This window comes from Dendrobates tinctorius, unplaced genomic scaffold (assembly GCF_039654945.1).
Source record: "Dendrobates tinctorius isolate UK_male_01 unplaced genomic scaffold, ASM3965494v1 ptg000040l, whole genome shotgun sequence".
Lineage (NCBI taxonomy): Eukaryota > Metazoa > Chordata > Amphibia > Anura > Dendrobatidae > Dendrobates > Dendrobates tinctorius.
In genome coordinates, this window is record NW_027361708.1 from 6,026,265 (window position 1) to 6,042,289 (window position 16,025).

The window sequence follows — 16,025 nt, forward strand, 5'->3', positions numbered from 1 at the left end:
GGTTAAAAGTTGACCAGCAATTTCTCATTTTTCCAACAAAATTTGCAAAACCATTTTTTTTAGGGACCACCTCACATTTGAAGTGAGTTTGGGGGGCAAATATAACAAAAGATACCCAAAAGTGACACTATTTTAAAATCTGCACCCTTCAAGGTGCACAAAACCACATTAAAGAAGTTTATTAACCCTTCAGGTGCTTCACGAGAACTAAAGCAATGTGGAAGGAAAAATGAACATTTTACTTTTTTCACCAAAAAAATTCTTTGGAACCAATTTTTTTTATTTTCATAAGGGTATCAATAGACACAAAATTTGTTGTTCAATTACTCCTGAGTATGTCAATATCCCGTATGTGGGAGAAAGCCACTGTTTGGGTGCATGGCAGGGCTCACAAGGGAGGGAGCACCTTTTGACTTTTTTAGAGCAAAATTGGCTGCAATCAATGGTGGCGCCATGTCGCATTTGGAGATCCCCTGATGTACAGAAACAGTGGAACCCCCGAATTCTAACTCCAACCTTAACCCCAACACACCCCTAACCTTAATCCCAACCCTAACCCTAACCTTAATCACAAACCTAACCCTGACACACCCCTAACCCTAATCCCAACACTAACTGTAATTCCAACCATAACCACAACCCTAGCCCAACCCTAACCCTAACTTTAGCCCAAACCTAAATTTATCCCAACTCTAACCCTAATGGAAAAATGGAAATAAATACATTTATTTTATTATTTTTACCTAACTAAGGGTGTGATAAAAATGGGTTTGATTTACTATTTTTTTTTTAATTTTTATCATGGTGATTGGGTCTATCACAGTGATCATAATGAACCAATATTGCAGGGTGCCAGCCGGCAGATCTCAGCAGGAGCACTGCACTTGCGCTCAACATTCTTTTCCCAGAAGAAGACGCAGGGGGACTTTATGTGGCAGAGACTCCGGGAGAAATCGGGGGGACCCAATTTCTCTCTCCTCTGATGTGCGATCACAACAGAGGAGATAAGAAATTAAAGGGAACCTGTCACCAGGTTTGTCTGATAGTTACACCACCGCCTTTCAGGGCTTATCTATACATGTGATGAAAATTGCTGGTGCCCCTCGTTTAATGACAGAAAAACCCACAATGGTCACAGAAATATCTTGAATATGACAAAAGTAATAATAAATCAAAAATCTATGAAAATGAACAAATGAAAGTCAGACATGGGTTTTCAAACATGCTTCCACAGAATTTTTAAAAAATAAAACTCATGAAATAGGCCTGGACAGAAATGATGGTACCCTTAACTTAATATTTTGTTGCACAACCTTTGAGGCAATCACTGCAATCAAATGGTTCTTGTAACTGTCAATGAGACTTCTGCACCTCTCGACAGGTATTTTGACCCATTCCTCAAGAGCAGGCTGCTGCAGTTGTCTCGTGTTTGAATGTTGCCTTTTCCAGATGGCATGTTTGAGCTCTTTCCAAAAATGCTCAATAGGATATAGGTCAGGGCTCACCGAAGACCACTTCAGAAAAGCTCAATGTTTTCCTTTTAGCCATTCTTCGGTGTTTTTAGCTGTGTGTTTTGGGTCATTATTCTATTGCAAGACCCATGACCTGCGACTGAAACCAAGCTTTCTTACACTGGGCAGCACAATTCTCTCTAGAATCCCTTGATAGCTTTGAGATTTCATTGTACCCTGCACAGATTCGGGACAGTGTTCTTTTCTTGATATGTTTCATTTTTCCGTCTGTGAACATAAAGCTTATGTGACTTGCCAAAAAGTTTCACTTTTGTGTCATCTGTTCATAGCACATTCTCCCAGAAGCTTTATGGCTTGTAAACATGTAGTTAGGCAAATTCTAGTCTGGCTTTTTTATGATGTTTTTCAACATTTGTGTCCTTGATCGTCTCCCATGAAATCCACTTTAGCTCATGCAACGATGGATGGTGCAATCTGACACTGATGTTCCTTGAACTTGAAGTTCACCTTTAATCTGTTAAGAAGTTTTTCTGGGCTTTTTTGTTACCATTCGTATTATCCATGTCTTTGATTTGGCATCAATTTTCCTCCTGCTGCCACGTCCATGGATTTTGGCTGCAGTCTCATGGAGCTTACATTTCTGAATAATATGTGCAACTGTAGTCACAGGAGCATCAAACTGCTTGGAGATGGTCTTATAACCAATGTCTGACTTTCATTTGTTCATTTTCATAGATTTTTAATTTATTATTACTTTTATCAGATTCAAGTTATTTCTGTGACCATTGTGGGTTTTTCTGTCATTAAACGAGGGGTACCAACAATTTTGACCACGTGCTTACAGCATTGTATAATGCTGCAGACAAGCCACCAATCTGACCTGTAAGAGAAGAAAAATATGTTTTATTATACACACCAGGGGGGATGGTCGGGCCCGGTGCCTCTCAACCTCTTGCGATGCTGTACTCCTGGTTTCCTCATGGCTCCATGGCATCGTGCTCCTGCACATGTATTCTTATCTGCCCTGTTAAGGCGCTGGGAATTGTCAGAGAGGCCCAGCGCCTGCACACTGCAGTACTTTCCTCTGCCCTCAACAGGGCAGATAAGTACGCCTGCACAGGAGCACGATTTCAGGGAGCCATGAAGCAAGCAGGAGGGCGGCATCGCAAGAAGATGGGAGGCAGCGGACCCAGACCTGCGACACTCATCTGTCGCAGACTGCCCCCTGTTGAGTATAATAAAGCTTATTTTTCATCTCTTGCAGGTTGGATCGAGGGCTTATCTACAGCATTATAGAATGCTGTAGATAAACCCTGAAAGGTGGTGGCTATAACTCCTATCAGCCAACCCGGATGACAGGTTCGCTTTAAATGGGAAATCAGACTTTTTTCTTTTGCGGTTGCCGTTATTCCGTGAATAACGGTGATCGCAACACCGAAGTCAGTAAAAACCAGCCTGAATCATGTTCTCTGGGGTCTCATCTACCCCTAGTATCTGAGACCCCAGAGAAATTCCAACTCTGGGGGCGCTATACACCTATTTCTCAGCGGCATTACAAAGCGACGCTGAGGCATAGGTACCCTTAACTGGTGCCATTAAAAGGCGTATCGTGGTCGTTAAGGGGTTAAGAACCGGTCGGTTTGAAATGCATAAGGCCATGAGTTTACTGGGTTACTTGCCTTTTTTCTAAACTAATGGTTTTATACAATAATTTTAACTATGTTACACATTAAAGTTTTTTGTTTTTATCTAATTATTCACGGATGGATCTGTTGCTGGAGACTTTTCCTTATTTATCCCACTGTATGCTCTTTATAAAAGACATGTTCATTTCCTACAAATTATAAAAAATGAAAGAGACGTAGCTGTGTCATTAAATTTGCCTGTACAAGAGAAGTTAAGGAATATCCAAAATGAAAAAAGTATTAGCTGAGAAAATGGGAGCGATGGTAGAAGATAAGGATCTTGTCCTGGAATGAAGGTCAGAATTGCTGTGCACTGATACTTTTCATTGAATTGGTCGATTATGGTTTGAGTGAAACTCTATCTACTGAACTGAAAAGCTCTGCACATTGGAATAATTTACTATCTACTTGCTTATTTATTGCAAAAGAGAGGGAAAAGAAAAACCCACAGAGTATATATATCCTTAAAAAGTCAATTTTTATTTTAACCAATTAGGACAAATCAGTAGACAGGTAATTAATCACATAGAGGTTGCTGGACAGTGATGGAGGAAAAACACTAGGGAATAAAAGCTATAGTTAACTTAAAGGTTCCATATTCATGTTTCATTAGATCTTCATCTGCTGATGAAGATCTAACGAAACGTGCGTTGGGGTGGTGGAGACTCTACAACAAGCAGCACTACATGTAAGTGTACAACCTTTACCCAAGTTTTCTTTTGTAGTTTATCATTTTCCGGGAAATTTCACCCTTCAGTACTGTAGCACTTTAGGACTGGTACCAGAATCACTTATATGGCACCTTTTTGATTACTACAGCTTGTACTCACTAGTGTTTTTCCTCCATCACTGTCCAGCAGCCCCTATGTGATTAGTTACCTGTTTACTGATTTGTTTTAATTGGCTAAAATAAAATTTGATTTTTAAGGATATATACTCTGAGTTTTTCATTACCCTCTCTTTTGCAATGTACGCTACATGAGGTTTTTTTGTACCCCAAACTTGTTTTGCTCAATATGGGTGCCTTTTGATGTTGACTACTTGTTTATATGTAGTATTTGAATAAAGCCCTTAAAGAGAATCTGTTACCAGGTTTTTGCTGCCTAATCTGAGAGCAGTATCATGTAGAGACATAGTCTCTGATTCCAGCAATGTGTTACTTACTAGGCCGCATGCTGTAATTTAGTTAAAATCAATTTTCTATTAGCAGCAGATTATCACTAGAAGACTAGTAAACGTGCTGCCATATAGTTTTCCATATTCATGAGATCTGTATAACCCTTCATCTACAACTGACTGAAAGCTTTCTGACTATATACAGCGTACTCAGAAAACTGCAAAACTGTGGTGGGAGTGTGGTTTACAGAGTTCAACATTCAGAATACTAGTAGATCTCCAGCAAAAAAAGCAGTGATTTTATCAAAACTGCAGCAAACAACCTACTAAGTGATATATCACTGAAGTCAGGAAATCTGCCTCTATATCATGCTGCTCTCAGTTGAGGTAGCAAAAACCTGGAGACAAATTCCCTTTAAACACTATTTAACAAGAGATTAAAGTATACTTGCTTAGAAATGCAACAATTGCTGCTTCTTATGCTAAGGAGAATATAATTTCAATAATATTGTGTCTATAAAAGAATGCCTAGTACATAACATGTATGAAAAAGGCTATATTTAAAGAAGCACTTCCATCAAAGTTTTTATTAACTTAATATGCTGCGCTCATTGCTAATTTTGCCCTTCTACCCAGTTATTCTTCTGTTTTCCATTAAGTCTATAACTTCACATAAAAAAACTGACTAGCTAAATCCATCTAAACTCTATGTACAAACAAGGCGTTCATTTTCCCTGTATGAGTCATATGTCACTGCTAAAGTCCCGGCAGGGGGGAGGAGCGGAGCAGCTGGTTTAGGAGTTCAAGAGTGGGATGATAAATGCAGGGACACATGACTTTGTGTTTCTATATAGAGAAAAGAAAAGAGAAGAATTTCTGGGTAGAAAGTCAAAACGAGCAATTGTAAGTACACAGTGCTATGTTATATGGTGATTGCAATATATTGAAGGATACAATCTCTGAGTGTTTTTAATTCAAATTTAGCCAATACTTTTGATGCATAACAGTAAAATGTATGCAAACTCATATTGCGACACTGAGATACACGAAGAGGATATCCAAGTTTAGTAGGTTTGCAGCTGGAAACTGTAGCCTGCTATGACATTCACCAAAAGCGATTTTCCATTAGAGGTGCTACTTGAATTTCATAAACCCCAATTTAGTGAATGATCATCGTGCATGAAGCAGCTAGAATTCTGAATATCAGGAACTGATGATGTGTGGTAAATTGGAAAACTGTTGCCTTGTCCACCAATAGAGTTTGTCCAACCTTCCTCACCATCTATCATATGCCATTCACAATACTATTGTATTCTAATGAGACTGAACAGCCATTTTGGGCACTAGAGTCCAGAGGGGCTCTTACTTTGGCATCTCCTAAAGTTACCTGTTTCAAAGCTCATTGAGCATATGGACCCAAACATGGCATGACCGTATGTACATGTTGGCTGACTAGACATTTAGACCTACTGCCAAACATGCAGTAAACAGAACATCTATATAGTTCTATTCATGTGTTTAACAATAATTTACTTTTACAAAGGAAGCAGAAAGAGGCAGAAATTGAAAAAAAGTTTCGCGATGCCATGGCCAAAGAAAAAGCAAGAATAGTTGCTGAAAAATGGAAAGTTGAGATTGAGGATCGGAAAGCAGCAAAACTACTTGAAAAAAAGTTTCAGGAGGAATTAAAGGTAGGAAAAATCTCTATGCTTTGCCAGTGAATAATAAACACAGTCTCATTTAAATCATACTTGATATTTACTAAGTGCATTTCATTTTACTGGACTCATTTATACATTATTATGTAAATCCAACCTATTCTATATACAAGCAATTGAACGCTAAACACATTGTCTGTGGATATGAATGTATGATGGCTGAGTCATGTGCTAAACGCTATAAAAATGGCAAAAGTAGCTTATTATGTTTGAGTTATTCTTTGACCTTTAGTAAATTACATCTAAAGGATATTGTCCTAGCTCAAGAACACTGACCAATCGATGATCCACACTGTGACATGCTGGGATGGAAGTAGAATTCGGGATTTATCACTCTCTAAAATAAGAACTCATTTGTTTCCCTTATACAGATTTTCATAAGCAACCCAGTAGAACGTAAATTCTTAATTAAAATTATGAATGTCAACATTTTGCAGTAATTATTTCTGCAATTGCAATAGGAAAAAAAGTTAAAGCCCTTTTATAAAGTCGAATGGTTAGACATTGTAATTCTTTCCTCTGAGAAATGATTATCGTATTGCTTTAACAAATACCAAAAAGTAACTGTTTAAAGGGTTAGCAATCTGGGCCTAACTATCTTCTCTACTCTAGCCAATCATCCTTGAAGGGAACCAGTCACCAGTTTTTCATGTATGAACCAATACCACCACCTTGCTCAGTGTCTGTATTCCAGAAAGACTTATATTATGTCCTGAGTCCCCTGTATATCTCCCAAAAACCTTGAATCAAGTTTAATTTTGGCAGCAGGGAACAAAATAATAAGGGTCAAATGGTTCCAGTAGCAGGAGCTGGAATGACATCTGCCAATGCATGCACAGTTAGATTTTAGGCTCTGTCTGCAGTAGGGAAAGTGTGCCTGTGTGAGATGCGATGTCCCAGCGGAGATGCAAAATCTCATTCGGCTATGTGGATGATGTAGTACACGTCATCCACATCAATCAGTTGGAGGACGACATACAGCAAGAATAGGGACAGGCACCACTGAAATGATGCCCTTCAGATCATAATAACATAGAAACATAGTTTTGAAGGCTGAAGGAAGACCTTATGTCCATCTAGTTCAGCCTATTTTTAGTGCAGCTGTTCTGCATTGTTGATCCTGGGGAAGGCAAAAAACCCACAGAGTAGAAGCCAATTTTCTCCATAGGGAAAAAAAATTCCTTCCCCTAAGCTGGGTCAACCATCTACCTATAATATTATGCTATTCATAACCTTCTATACTGTTACTCACAAGAAAAGCATCCATTCCTTTCTTAAATTCATTCAGTGAGTTGGCCATCACCACTTCCTCAGGAAGAGAATTCCAGAGCCTCACTGCTCTTACCGTGAAGAACCCTCTTCTATGCTGGTGCAGAAATTGTCTTTCCTCCAAGCGAAGAGACTGCCCCCTTGTTCTTGTCACAGTCCTTGGTACAAACAGTTCATTGGAGAGATCTCTGTATTGCCCTCTGATATACTTGTATATATATATTAGGTCTCCCCTAAGTCTTCTCTTTCCTAGAGTAAATAGACCTAATTTTGATAACCTTTCTGGGTATTGTGGTGAACCAACTCCATTTATCATTTTAGTAGCCCGCCTTTGAACTAGAGTTGAGCGACTTTGGTCAGATCGGGTTTCATGAAACAAAATTTGTTTCAGATTAAACTGGTCCGACTAGGGCAAAAAAAGTCAGAGTTTCGTCTGAAACCCGACCCCAATGCAACTCAATGGGGATTAAAAGTCAGCATTGAGTGGATGAAGGTCATTCGCTCAATGCCGACTTTTATTTCCCATTGACTTGCATTGGGGTCGGGTTTTGGACGAAACACCGCCTTCACTAGACCCGGGTAATGACGCCATCGCAGCATCTGTATTGTGATGCCTATTTCTAGCACCTGCTTTGTAAGAGTCTTTAGGGACTTAGGCAACTGACGCTGCCTTAATGCTGATGATGCTGTCAGGGCGCCTCTTTTGAGCATTTGCTCTACAAATTTCTTCATCATGCCTTGCTAGGGATTTATGGGTAGCAGTGAGGGTTGAGCTTTTAGCCTACATACTGGTGTGTTTATGATGAGTTGTTTAACCCCTTACTAGGGATAGATATTGATCATACACTGGTGTGCCCATGATAAGCTGCTTTTAATCCCTTACCAGGGATATATATTGACCATGTATATATTCTAGGTGAATCCTGGGATTGTGGACACGGTGTGTTCTGATCCTTTGCACCACTGTGCACGTTTTGATATTCCCCCCCCCCATTCCATGTACTGTTGTGTCCTTTTTTATATGTGATTTCAATAAAATTGTTAATTTTATGGATTTTTGACTGCTTTTTTCCTTGGTGCTATTCCTATTTGCTTTGGTGGCAGCTGCCTGACACTGGGCACTCCAATTTAGCTTCTCATTGACTAAGATGCCTAAGTCTTTTTCCGTGTCTGATTTCTCCAGCAGTTTTCCATTTAGTAAGTAATTGTAGCATCTGTTTCTCATTCCCATGTGCATAACCTTACACTTATGTGTTAAATCTCATTTGCCATTTTTCAGCCCAATTCTCCAATTTACTCAAATCTGTCTGTAGTTGCAAACTGTCCTCCTTTGTGTTAACTACCTTACATAGTTTTGTATCATCTGCAAATACTGATATTATACTGTGTAACCCATCCACTAGATCATTAATAAATATATTAAATAGTAGAGGTCCCAATACAGAATCCTGTGGTGCCCCACTAGTAACCCTGGCCCAATCTGAGTATGCCCCATGAATAACCACTCTTTGTTTTCTATCACTAAGCCAGCTACCTACCCATCTACACACATTTTCCCCAAGTCCAAGCTTTCTCATCTTACTTACCAATCTTTTATGTGGGACAGTGTCAAATGCTTTAGAGAAGTCGAGATAAATGACATCCAATGATTCTCCTTGGTCCATTTGAGAGCTTACATCCTCATAAAAGCTGATTAGGTTAGTTTGACAGGAGCGATCCTTCATAAATCCATGTTGATATGGAGTTAAACATTTATTAACATTGAGATATTCCATAATGGTATCCCTTAGAAACTCTTCAAAAATTTTACCCACAACAGATGTTAAGCTTACCGGCCTATAGTTTCCAGGTTCCCTTTTACACCCCTTTTGAATATTGGTACCATATTTGCTTGCCACCAATCAATAGAAACAGACCCTGTTTATATAGAGTCTTTAAATATAAGGAATAGAGGCCTGTCTATCACATTACTTAACTCCCTTAATACCCGAGGGTGAATGCCATCAGGGCCTGGTGATTTGTCAATTTTAATCTTACTAAGGCGGTTCTGCACTTCTTCCTGGGTTAGGCAGTTAATACTTAATGGGGAGTTTACATTATCACTCTGCATTTCCCCTGGCAAATCCTTTTCCTGTGTGAACACTGTTGAGAAAATAATATTTAAATCATTTGCTTTTCCCACATCGCTCTCTATGATTTCACCCTCATTGTTCTTTAAAGGGCTGACACCATCAATTTTACTCATTTTACTGTTTATATAATTAAAGAATAGTTTGGGGTTTGTTTTACTTTCCTTAGCAATGAGTCTCTCAGTTTCCACTTTTGCTAAATGTATTTGTTTTTTACACATTTTATTTTTTCCCTATAACTTTTAAATGCTTCTTCATTGCCTTCTTGTTTTAGCTTCCTAAATGCCTTGTTCTTGCTATTTATTGCCCTTTTTACATCCTTATTTAGCCACATTGGTGTTCTCCTGTTCCTAGCCCTTTTATTTCTGTACGGTATGGCTAGCTCGCAGTGGGTGTGTAAAACTGATTTAAATATTTCCCATTTATTTTCTGTGCTCCTATTTTTAAGGACATTGTTTGAATTTGCCTTCCTCGCTTGAGCACTTCAAAAGATTTTTTTTGGAGATAAACATGGGAATCAGGATATAATATACAACTTTATGGAATGCAGCACTTGTGATGAGAAAAGTGGTGGCATTGGTTTATAAATATATATATACACGTGGTCAAAATTGTTGGTACCCCTCGTTTAATGACAGAAAAACCTACAATGGTCACAGAAATAACTTGAATCTGGCAAAAGTAATAAAACAAAAATCTATGAAAATGAACAAATCAAAGCCAGGCATTGGTTTACAATCTTGGTTCCACAGAATTTAAAAAAAATAAAATTCATGAAATTGGTCTGAATAGAAATGATGGTATAGAGGGCTACAGATACTCACTGTGCTGTTGGTGACATGGTATGTATCACAGTCAGCATGGACCAGAGGAAGAGAAGGAAAGAGCTGTCTCAGGAGATTAGAAAAAAAATTATAGACAAACATGTTAAAGGTAAAAGTTATAAGACCATCTCCAAGCAGCATGATTTTCCTGTGACTACAGTTGCACATGTTATTCAGAAATTTAAGCTTCATGGGACTGTAGGAGGAAAATTATTGACAAATCAAAGAGATAGATAATATGAATGGTAACAAAAGAGCCCAGAAAAAAATTCTAAACAGATTAAAGGTGAACCTCAAGCTTAAGGAACATCAGTGTCAGATCGCAACACCCGTCGTTGTATGAGCCAAAGTGGACTTCATGGGAGATGACCAAGGAGGACACCATTGTTGAAAAAAAATATAAAAAAGCCAGGCAAGAATTGGCCAAACTACATGATGACATGCCACAAAGCTTCAGAGAGAATGAGACAAAAATGGAACTTTTTGGCAAGGCACATCAGCTCTATGATCACAGATGGAAAATGAAGCATATCAAGAAAAGAACACTGTCGCTACTGTGAAACATAGAGGAGGTTCTGTTATTTTCTGGGGCTCCTTTGTTGCATCTGGCACAGGGTGTTTGGAGTCTGTGCAGGGTACAATGAAATCTCAAAACTATCAAGGGATTCTAGAGAGAAATGTGCTGCCATGTGTCCGAAAGCTTGGTCTCAGTCACAGGTCATGGGTCTTGCAACAGGATAATGACTCAAAATACACAGCTAAAAACACCTAAGAATGGCTAAGAGGAAAACATTGGACTATTCTGAAGTGGCCTTCTATGAGCCCTGACCTAAATCCTATTGAGCATCTTTGGAAAGAGCTGAAGCATGCCGTCTGGAAAAGGCAACCTTCAAACACAAGACATCTGGAGCAGTTTGCTCTTGAGGAGTGGGCCAAAAATACCTGTTGAGAGGTGCAGAAGTGTTATTGACAGCTACAGGAATCGTTTGATTGCAGTGATTGCCTCAAAAGGTTGTGCAACAAAATGTTACGTTAAGTGTACCATCATTTCTGTCCAGGCCTATTTCATGAGTTTTATTTTTTTTAAATTCTGTGGAAGCATGGTTGAAAATCAGTGTCTGACTTTCATTTGTTCATTTTCATAGTTTTGATTCATTATTACTTTTGTCATATTCAAGTTATTTCTGTCACCGTTGTGGTTTTTCTGTCATTAAACGAGGGGTACCAGCAATTTTGACCACATGTGTGTGTGTATATATATATAAAAGCTTTCTTCTCACCCCCCAATGGGGGTGGCATTTGTTGTCCTTTCTCATTCTCAGATCCTCTACCAGAGACCTGGGAGTTTGAGAGTTCTGCGCAGGATCTTAGTTGTTCCCAGCATTGCGCTTTTTCTCTACAGAGTTCAGATGTTGGTCCTGGGATCTGTTGTAGCCATTTTTCCAACGTAGCACTCACTGCTCCAAGTGCTCCTATCACCCCTGGAATCACTGTTACCTTCACCTACCACATCTTCTCCAGTTCTCCTTTGAGACCCTGGTATTTCTCCAGCTTCTCATATTCCTTCTTTCTGATGTTGCTTTCACTTGGCACTGCCACATCTACTATCACTGCTGTCTTCTGATCCTTGTCTACTTTCAAAATGTTTGGTTGGTTAGCCAACACCTGCTTTTCCATTTGGATCCTGAAGTCCCACAGGATTTTAGCCCTTTTATTCTCCACCACTTTTTCTGGGGACTTCCACCTGGACATAGAGGGACTTAGCTCATATGCTGTGCAGATGTTCCTGTATACAATTCCCGATACTTTGTTGTGGCATTCAGTATACACTGTACCTGCTTGCATTTTCCATCCTGCCACTATGTGTTGAACTGTTTCTGAGGTTTCTTTGCATTGTCTGCACCTTGGGTTTTGTCTTGTGTGGTAGATTCCTGCTTCTATGGATCTGGTATTTAGTGTTTGCTCTTGTGCTACTATGATTAGTGCCTCTGTGCTGTCTCGGAGTCCAGCTTTCTCCAGCCATGTCAGCCACCTCCATTATCTGTCTGATACATCCCATGCAGTGGCTTGTCTTGCCATTGCGCTTCATGATCCTGTTCTTCCTCCCAGATCTGTTGTTGTTGCCTTAGGCTTTCTCTCAGCATCTCATCTTTTGGTGCCATTTTTCTTATTTATTCCTGGATACTCCTTGTTTCATCCGTGATGGTGACTTGAATGCTTATCATGACTAAGACTCTTTAGTTGAAACGCATTGATCCTCCCCACTGGTGTGCTTGGTGTTTGCTATGGAGAACTAATATATTTTTAAGTTGTCCAATAAAGCTTTGTAAAGTTGCAGCCGCCTCCGTCTCGAGCTGGATCACATTTTTTTTTCTCCTTGTCAAGCCTCAACCACCCTCTTTTCTGTTGGTATAAAATCTTTGGGTGTTAGACTTAGGGTGGAGACCTCCATGCATTGTGAGGAGCTTTCTTGTCTTCACATCTGCAGCTTCCATCTCTTCTTTTGGCCAGCACACTATGTCATCAGTGTATCTGATAACTGGCAGGGCATAAGTATTGATGTTGCAAATTTTATTCTTCCCATTGAGCTGGCTCTTCATGACATGTCTTACCCTTTGATGGTATTTGGATGTTGCTGCTTTCCTTGCCTTGTCATCATGGTTACAGTATCCCTGTGGGATGCCGAGGTACTTGTAGCATATCTGTACATCTGCAATGTGCCCTGCTGATAATTCCACTACATCAGTCTTGACTACGCCTCTCTTTATTACCAACGGCGGCATTTCTCCAGTCCGAAGGACATACCGCTAGATCCTTGACAGGTGGATCAGTAAATTGATGTCTCATTTGTTTTTCACATACAGCTTGATGTCATCCATGTAGAGGAGGTGGCTGATAGTGCTTTCACTCTTGAACTTGTATCCTAGACAGACTCTGTAATTATCTGACTGAGAGGTTTCAAGCCTATGCAGAACAACAATGGGGACAGTGCATCACCTTGGTATATGCAGCATTTGATGGTAACTTGTGCTAGTTGTCTTGAATTGATTTTGTTCTCCATAACCCCATTGAGTTTCTGAGGAAGGTTCTTAATTTCCTGCTGACATTGCAGAGAGCCAAGCATTCACAGATCCATGTGTGTGGCATTGAGTCATAGGCTTTCCTGTACTCAATCTAGACTGTGCTGAGATTGGTCTGTCTGGATCTTGAGTCTTGAGCGACTGCTCTATCCACTAGGAGCTGGGGTTTAGAGCCTCTCGTGTTGGTCCCAATGCTTTTCTGAGGTGGATTCATGTACTGGTTCATATGGTTCTGTAGCTTGGTGGCTATGATGCCTGACAGGAGTTTCCATGTTGTTGTAAGGCAGGTTATTGGGCGGTAGCTGGATGGAAATGTTCCTTTGTGAGGATCCTTTATGATCAGCACTGTTCTTTCTTGTGTTAGCCAAGCTGGGTGGTGGCCTGCTTGTAGCATTTGGTTCATCTTCTTTGCCATGAGTTCATGTACCACTGTTAATTTCTTTAGCCAGTAGGTGTGAATCATGTCTGGGCCAGGTGCTGTCCAGCTCTTCATTTTCTTGACTCGCTGTTGGATATCTGCTTCTGTAATGGTGACTGGTTCTTGCTCTGGTGGTTGCTGTGTTTCATTCTCAGATCTTGCAGCCAAATTGCACTGGTGTTGTGTGTTTTTCCTTCTCCCATATGTTCCTCCAGCATTGTTCAGTCTCTGCTATTGGTGGGGTTGCTGCCTTTGTGCTGTTACTCTGTAGTTCGGAGTACATCTTGGATGGGTCTTTGGAGAACAGGGCATTTACCCTCTTGATCTCAGCTTCTCTAATGTATCTCCCTAGTCTTTCAGCGAGTGCTGTGAGCCTTTATTTAGCAGTCTCCATGGCTTCAGTTGGGGTCAGGCATCTCACAAAATGAAGTATCCACAATAAATGATGGTTTGGGGAGCCATGTCATCTGCTGGAATAGGTACACTGTGTTTTATCAAGACCTAAGTCAGCGAAGCCATCTACCAGGAAATTTTAGCGTACTTCATTCTTCTCTCTGCAGTCAATTTATTGGAGATGGAAATTTCATTCTCCAGCAGGAATTGGCACCTGTCCACACTGCCAAAAGTACCAATTCCTGGATTAAAAACAACAGTATCAGTGAGCTTGATTGTCCAGCAAACTTGCCTGACCTTAACCCCATAGAGAATCGATGGGATATATTGTCAAGAAGACAACAATGCAGGTGAGCTGAAGGTTGCTATCAAAGTAACCTGGGCTTCCATAACACCTCAGCAGTGCCACAGACTGATCACCTCCATGCCATGCTGCATTGATGCAGTAATTGATGCCAAAGGAGCCCTGACAAAGTATTGAGTACATTTACTGAACATACATTTCAGTAGACCTACATTTCGGATTTTAAAATCATTTTTTTAAGCTGGTGTTATAAAGTATTCTAATCTACTGAGATAATGACTTTTGGATTTTCATTGGCTGTAAGCCATCATCATCAACATAAACAGAAATAATCACTTGGAATAGATCACTCTGATTGTACAGTATATAATATGAGTTTCACTTTTTGCATTGAAGAACTGACATAAATTAAAGTTTTGATGATATTCTAATTCTGAGAGATGCATCTGTATGAATATGTACTGTGTATGTGTGTATATATGCTGTGTATGTATATGTATATATATATATATATATATATATATATATATATGTATATATATATTCTAGCTGAAGAGCCCGGCGCTGCCCGGGCATAGTAGCTAACTGTGGTTAGTTATAGCAAATTATAATTATCCTCCATCCCATAGTCGAGTGCCCATATACCCATCATACATATCCACCATCCCATAGGCCCGAGCCCATATACTCATCATACATATCCTCCATCCCATAGTCCCATGCCCATATACCCATCATACATATTCTCCATCCCATTGTCCCATGCCCATATACCCATCATACATATTCGCCATCCCATAGTCGAGTGTCCATATACCCATCACACATCCTTCATCTCATAGTCCCATGCCCATATACCCATCATACATATCCTCCATCCCACAGTCCCGTGCCCATATACCCATCATACATATCTGCCATCCCATAGTCCCGTGCCCATATACCCATCATACATATCCTCCATCCCATAGTCCAGTGCCCATATACCCATCACACATCCTCCATACCATAGGCCCGTGCCCATATACCCATCACACATCCTCCATCCCATGGTCAACCTTCCCCATTATGTAAATAGGGGCATTATGACATCATGAGGGGCGGGGCTTGACACGCACACACTTTTTCCCCATTATGTAGGCAGGGGCAAAATTGTTTGGTGAATTGGAATGCGTGGGGTTAAAATTTCACCTCACAACATAGCCTAGGACGCTCTCGGGGTCCAGACGTGTGACTGTGCCAAATTTTGTGGCTATATCTGCGACGCTGTGGATGCCTATCCCGGACACACACATACATACATACATACATACATACATACATACATACATACATACACACTTTGAGCTTTATATAATATATATATAGTATACATTGTATGTGTTAGAAAAATGTTCAAAGTTTCACATTGGCTTCTTCATTAAAGCATAGCTTCTGTTTGTAGAGAATGAGAGGCATATTATCTGCAGGACTGGCGGGGGGCTGCTATAGGGATCAGCAATGGATTTTGGCACCTATGATTCTAACAAGCCTTTGACTTATGAAATTATAAAAACTCTTTTACATGCAAAATATTTTTATATTTTACCTTTATAAAAAAAAAACTTTATATCTGGC

The 16,025-nt window shown here is 39.9% G+C and overlaps 1 protein-coding gene across 1 annotated transcript in view; it reads left to right on the forward strand.

Annotated features, from left to right (window-relative positions):
• Positions 1-16,025, forward strand: part of SH2D4B (SH2 domain containing 4B) — a 421,191-nt gene that overhangs the window by 121,370 nt on the left and 283,796 nt on the right. Inside the window, exon 3 of the mRNA XM_073574815.1 lies at positions 5,817-5,964. Within this exon, the coding sequence (XP_073430916.1) occupies positions 5,817-5,964 (148 nt within the window). The remainder of the gene's footprint in view (positions 1-5,816; positions 5,965-16,025) is intronic.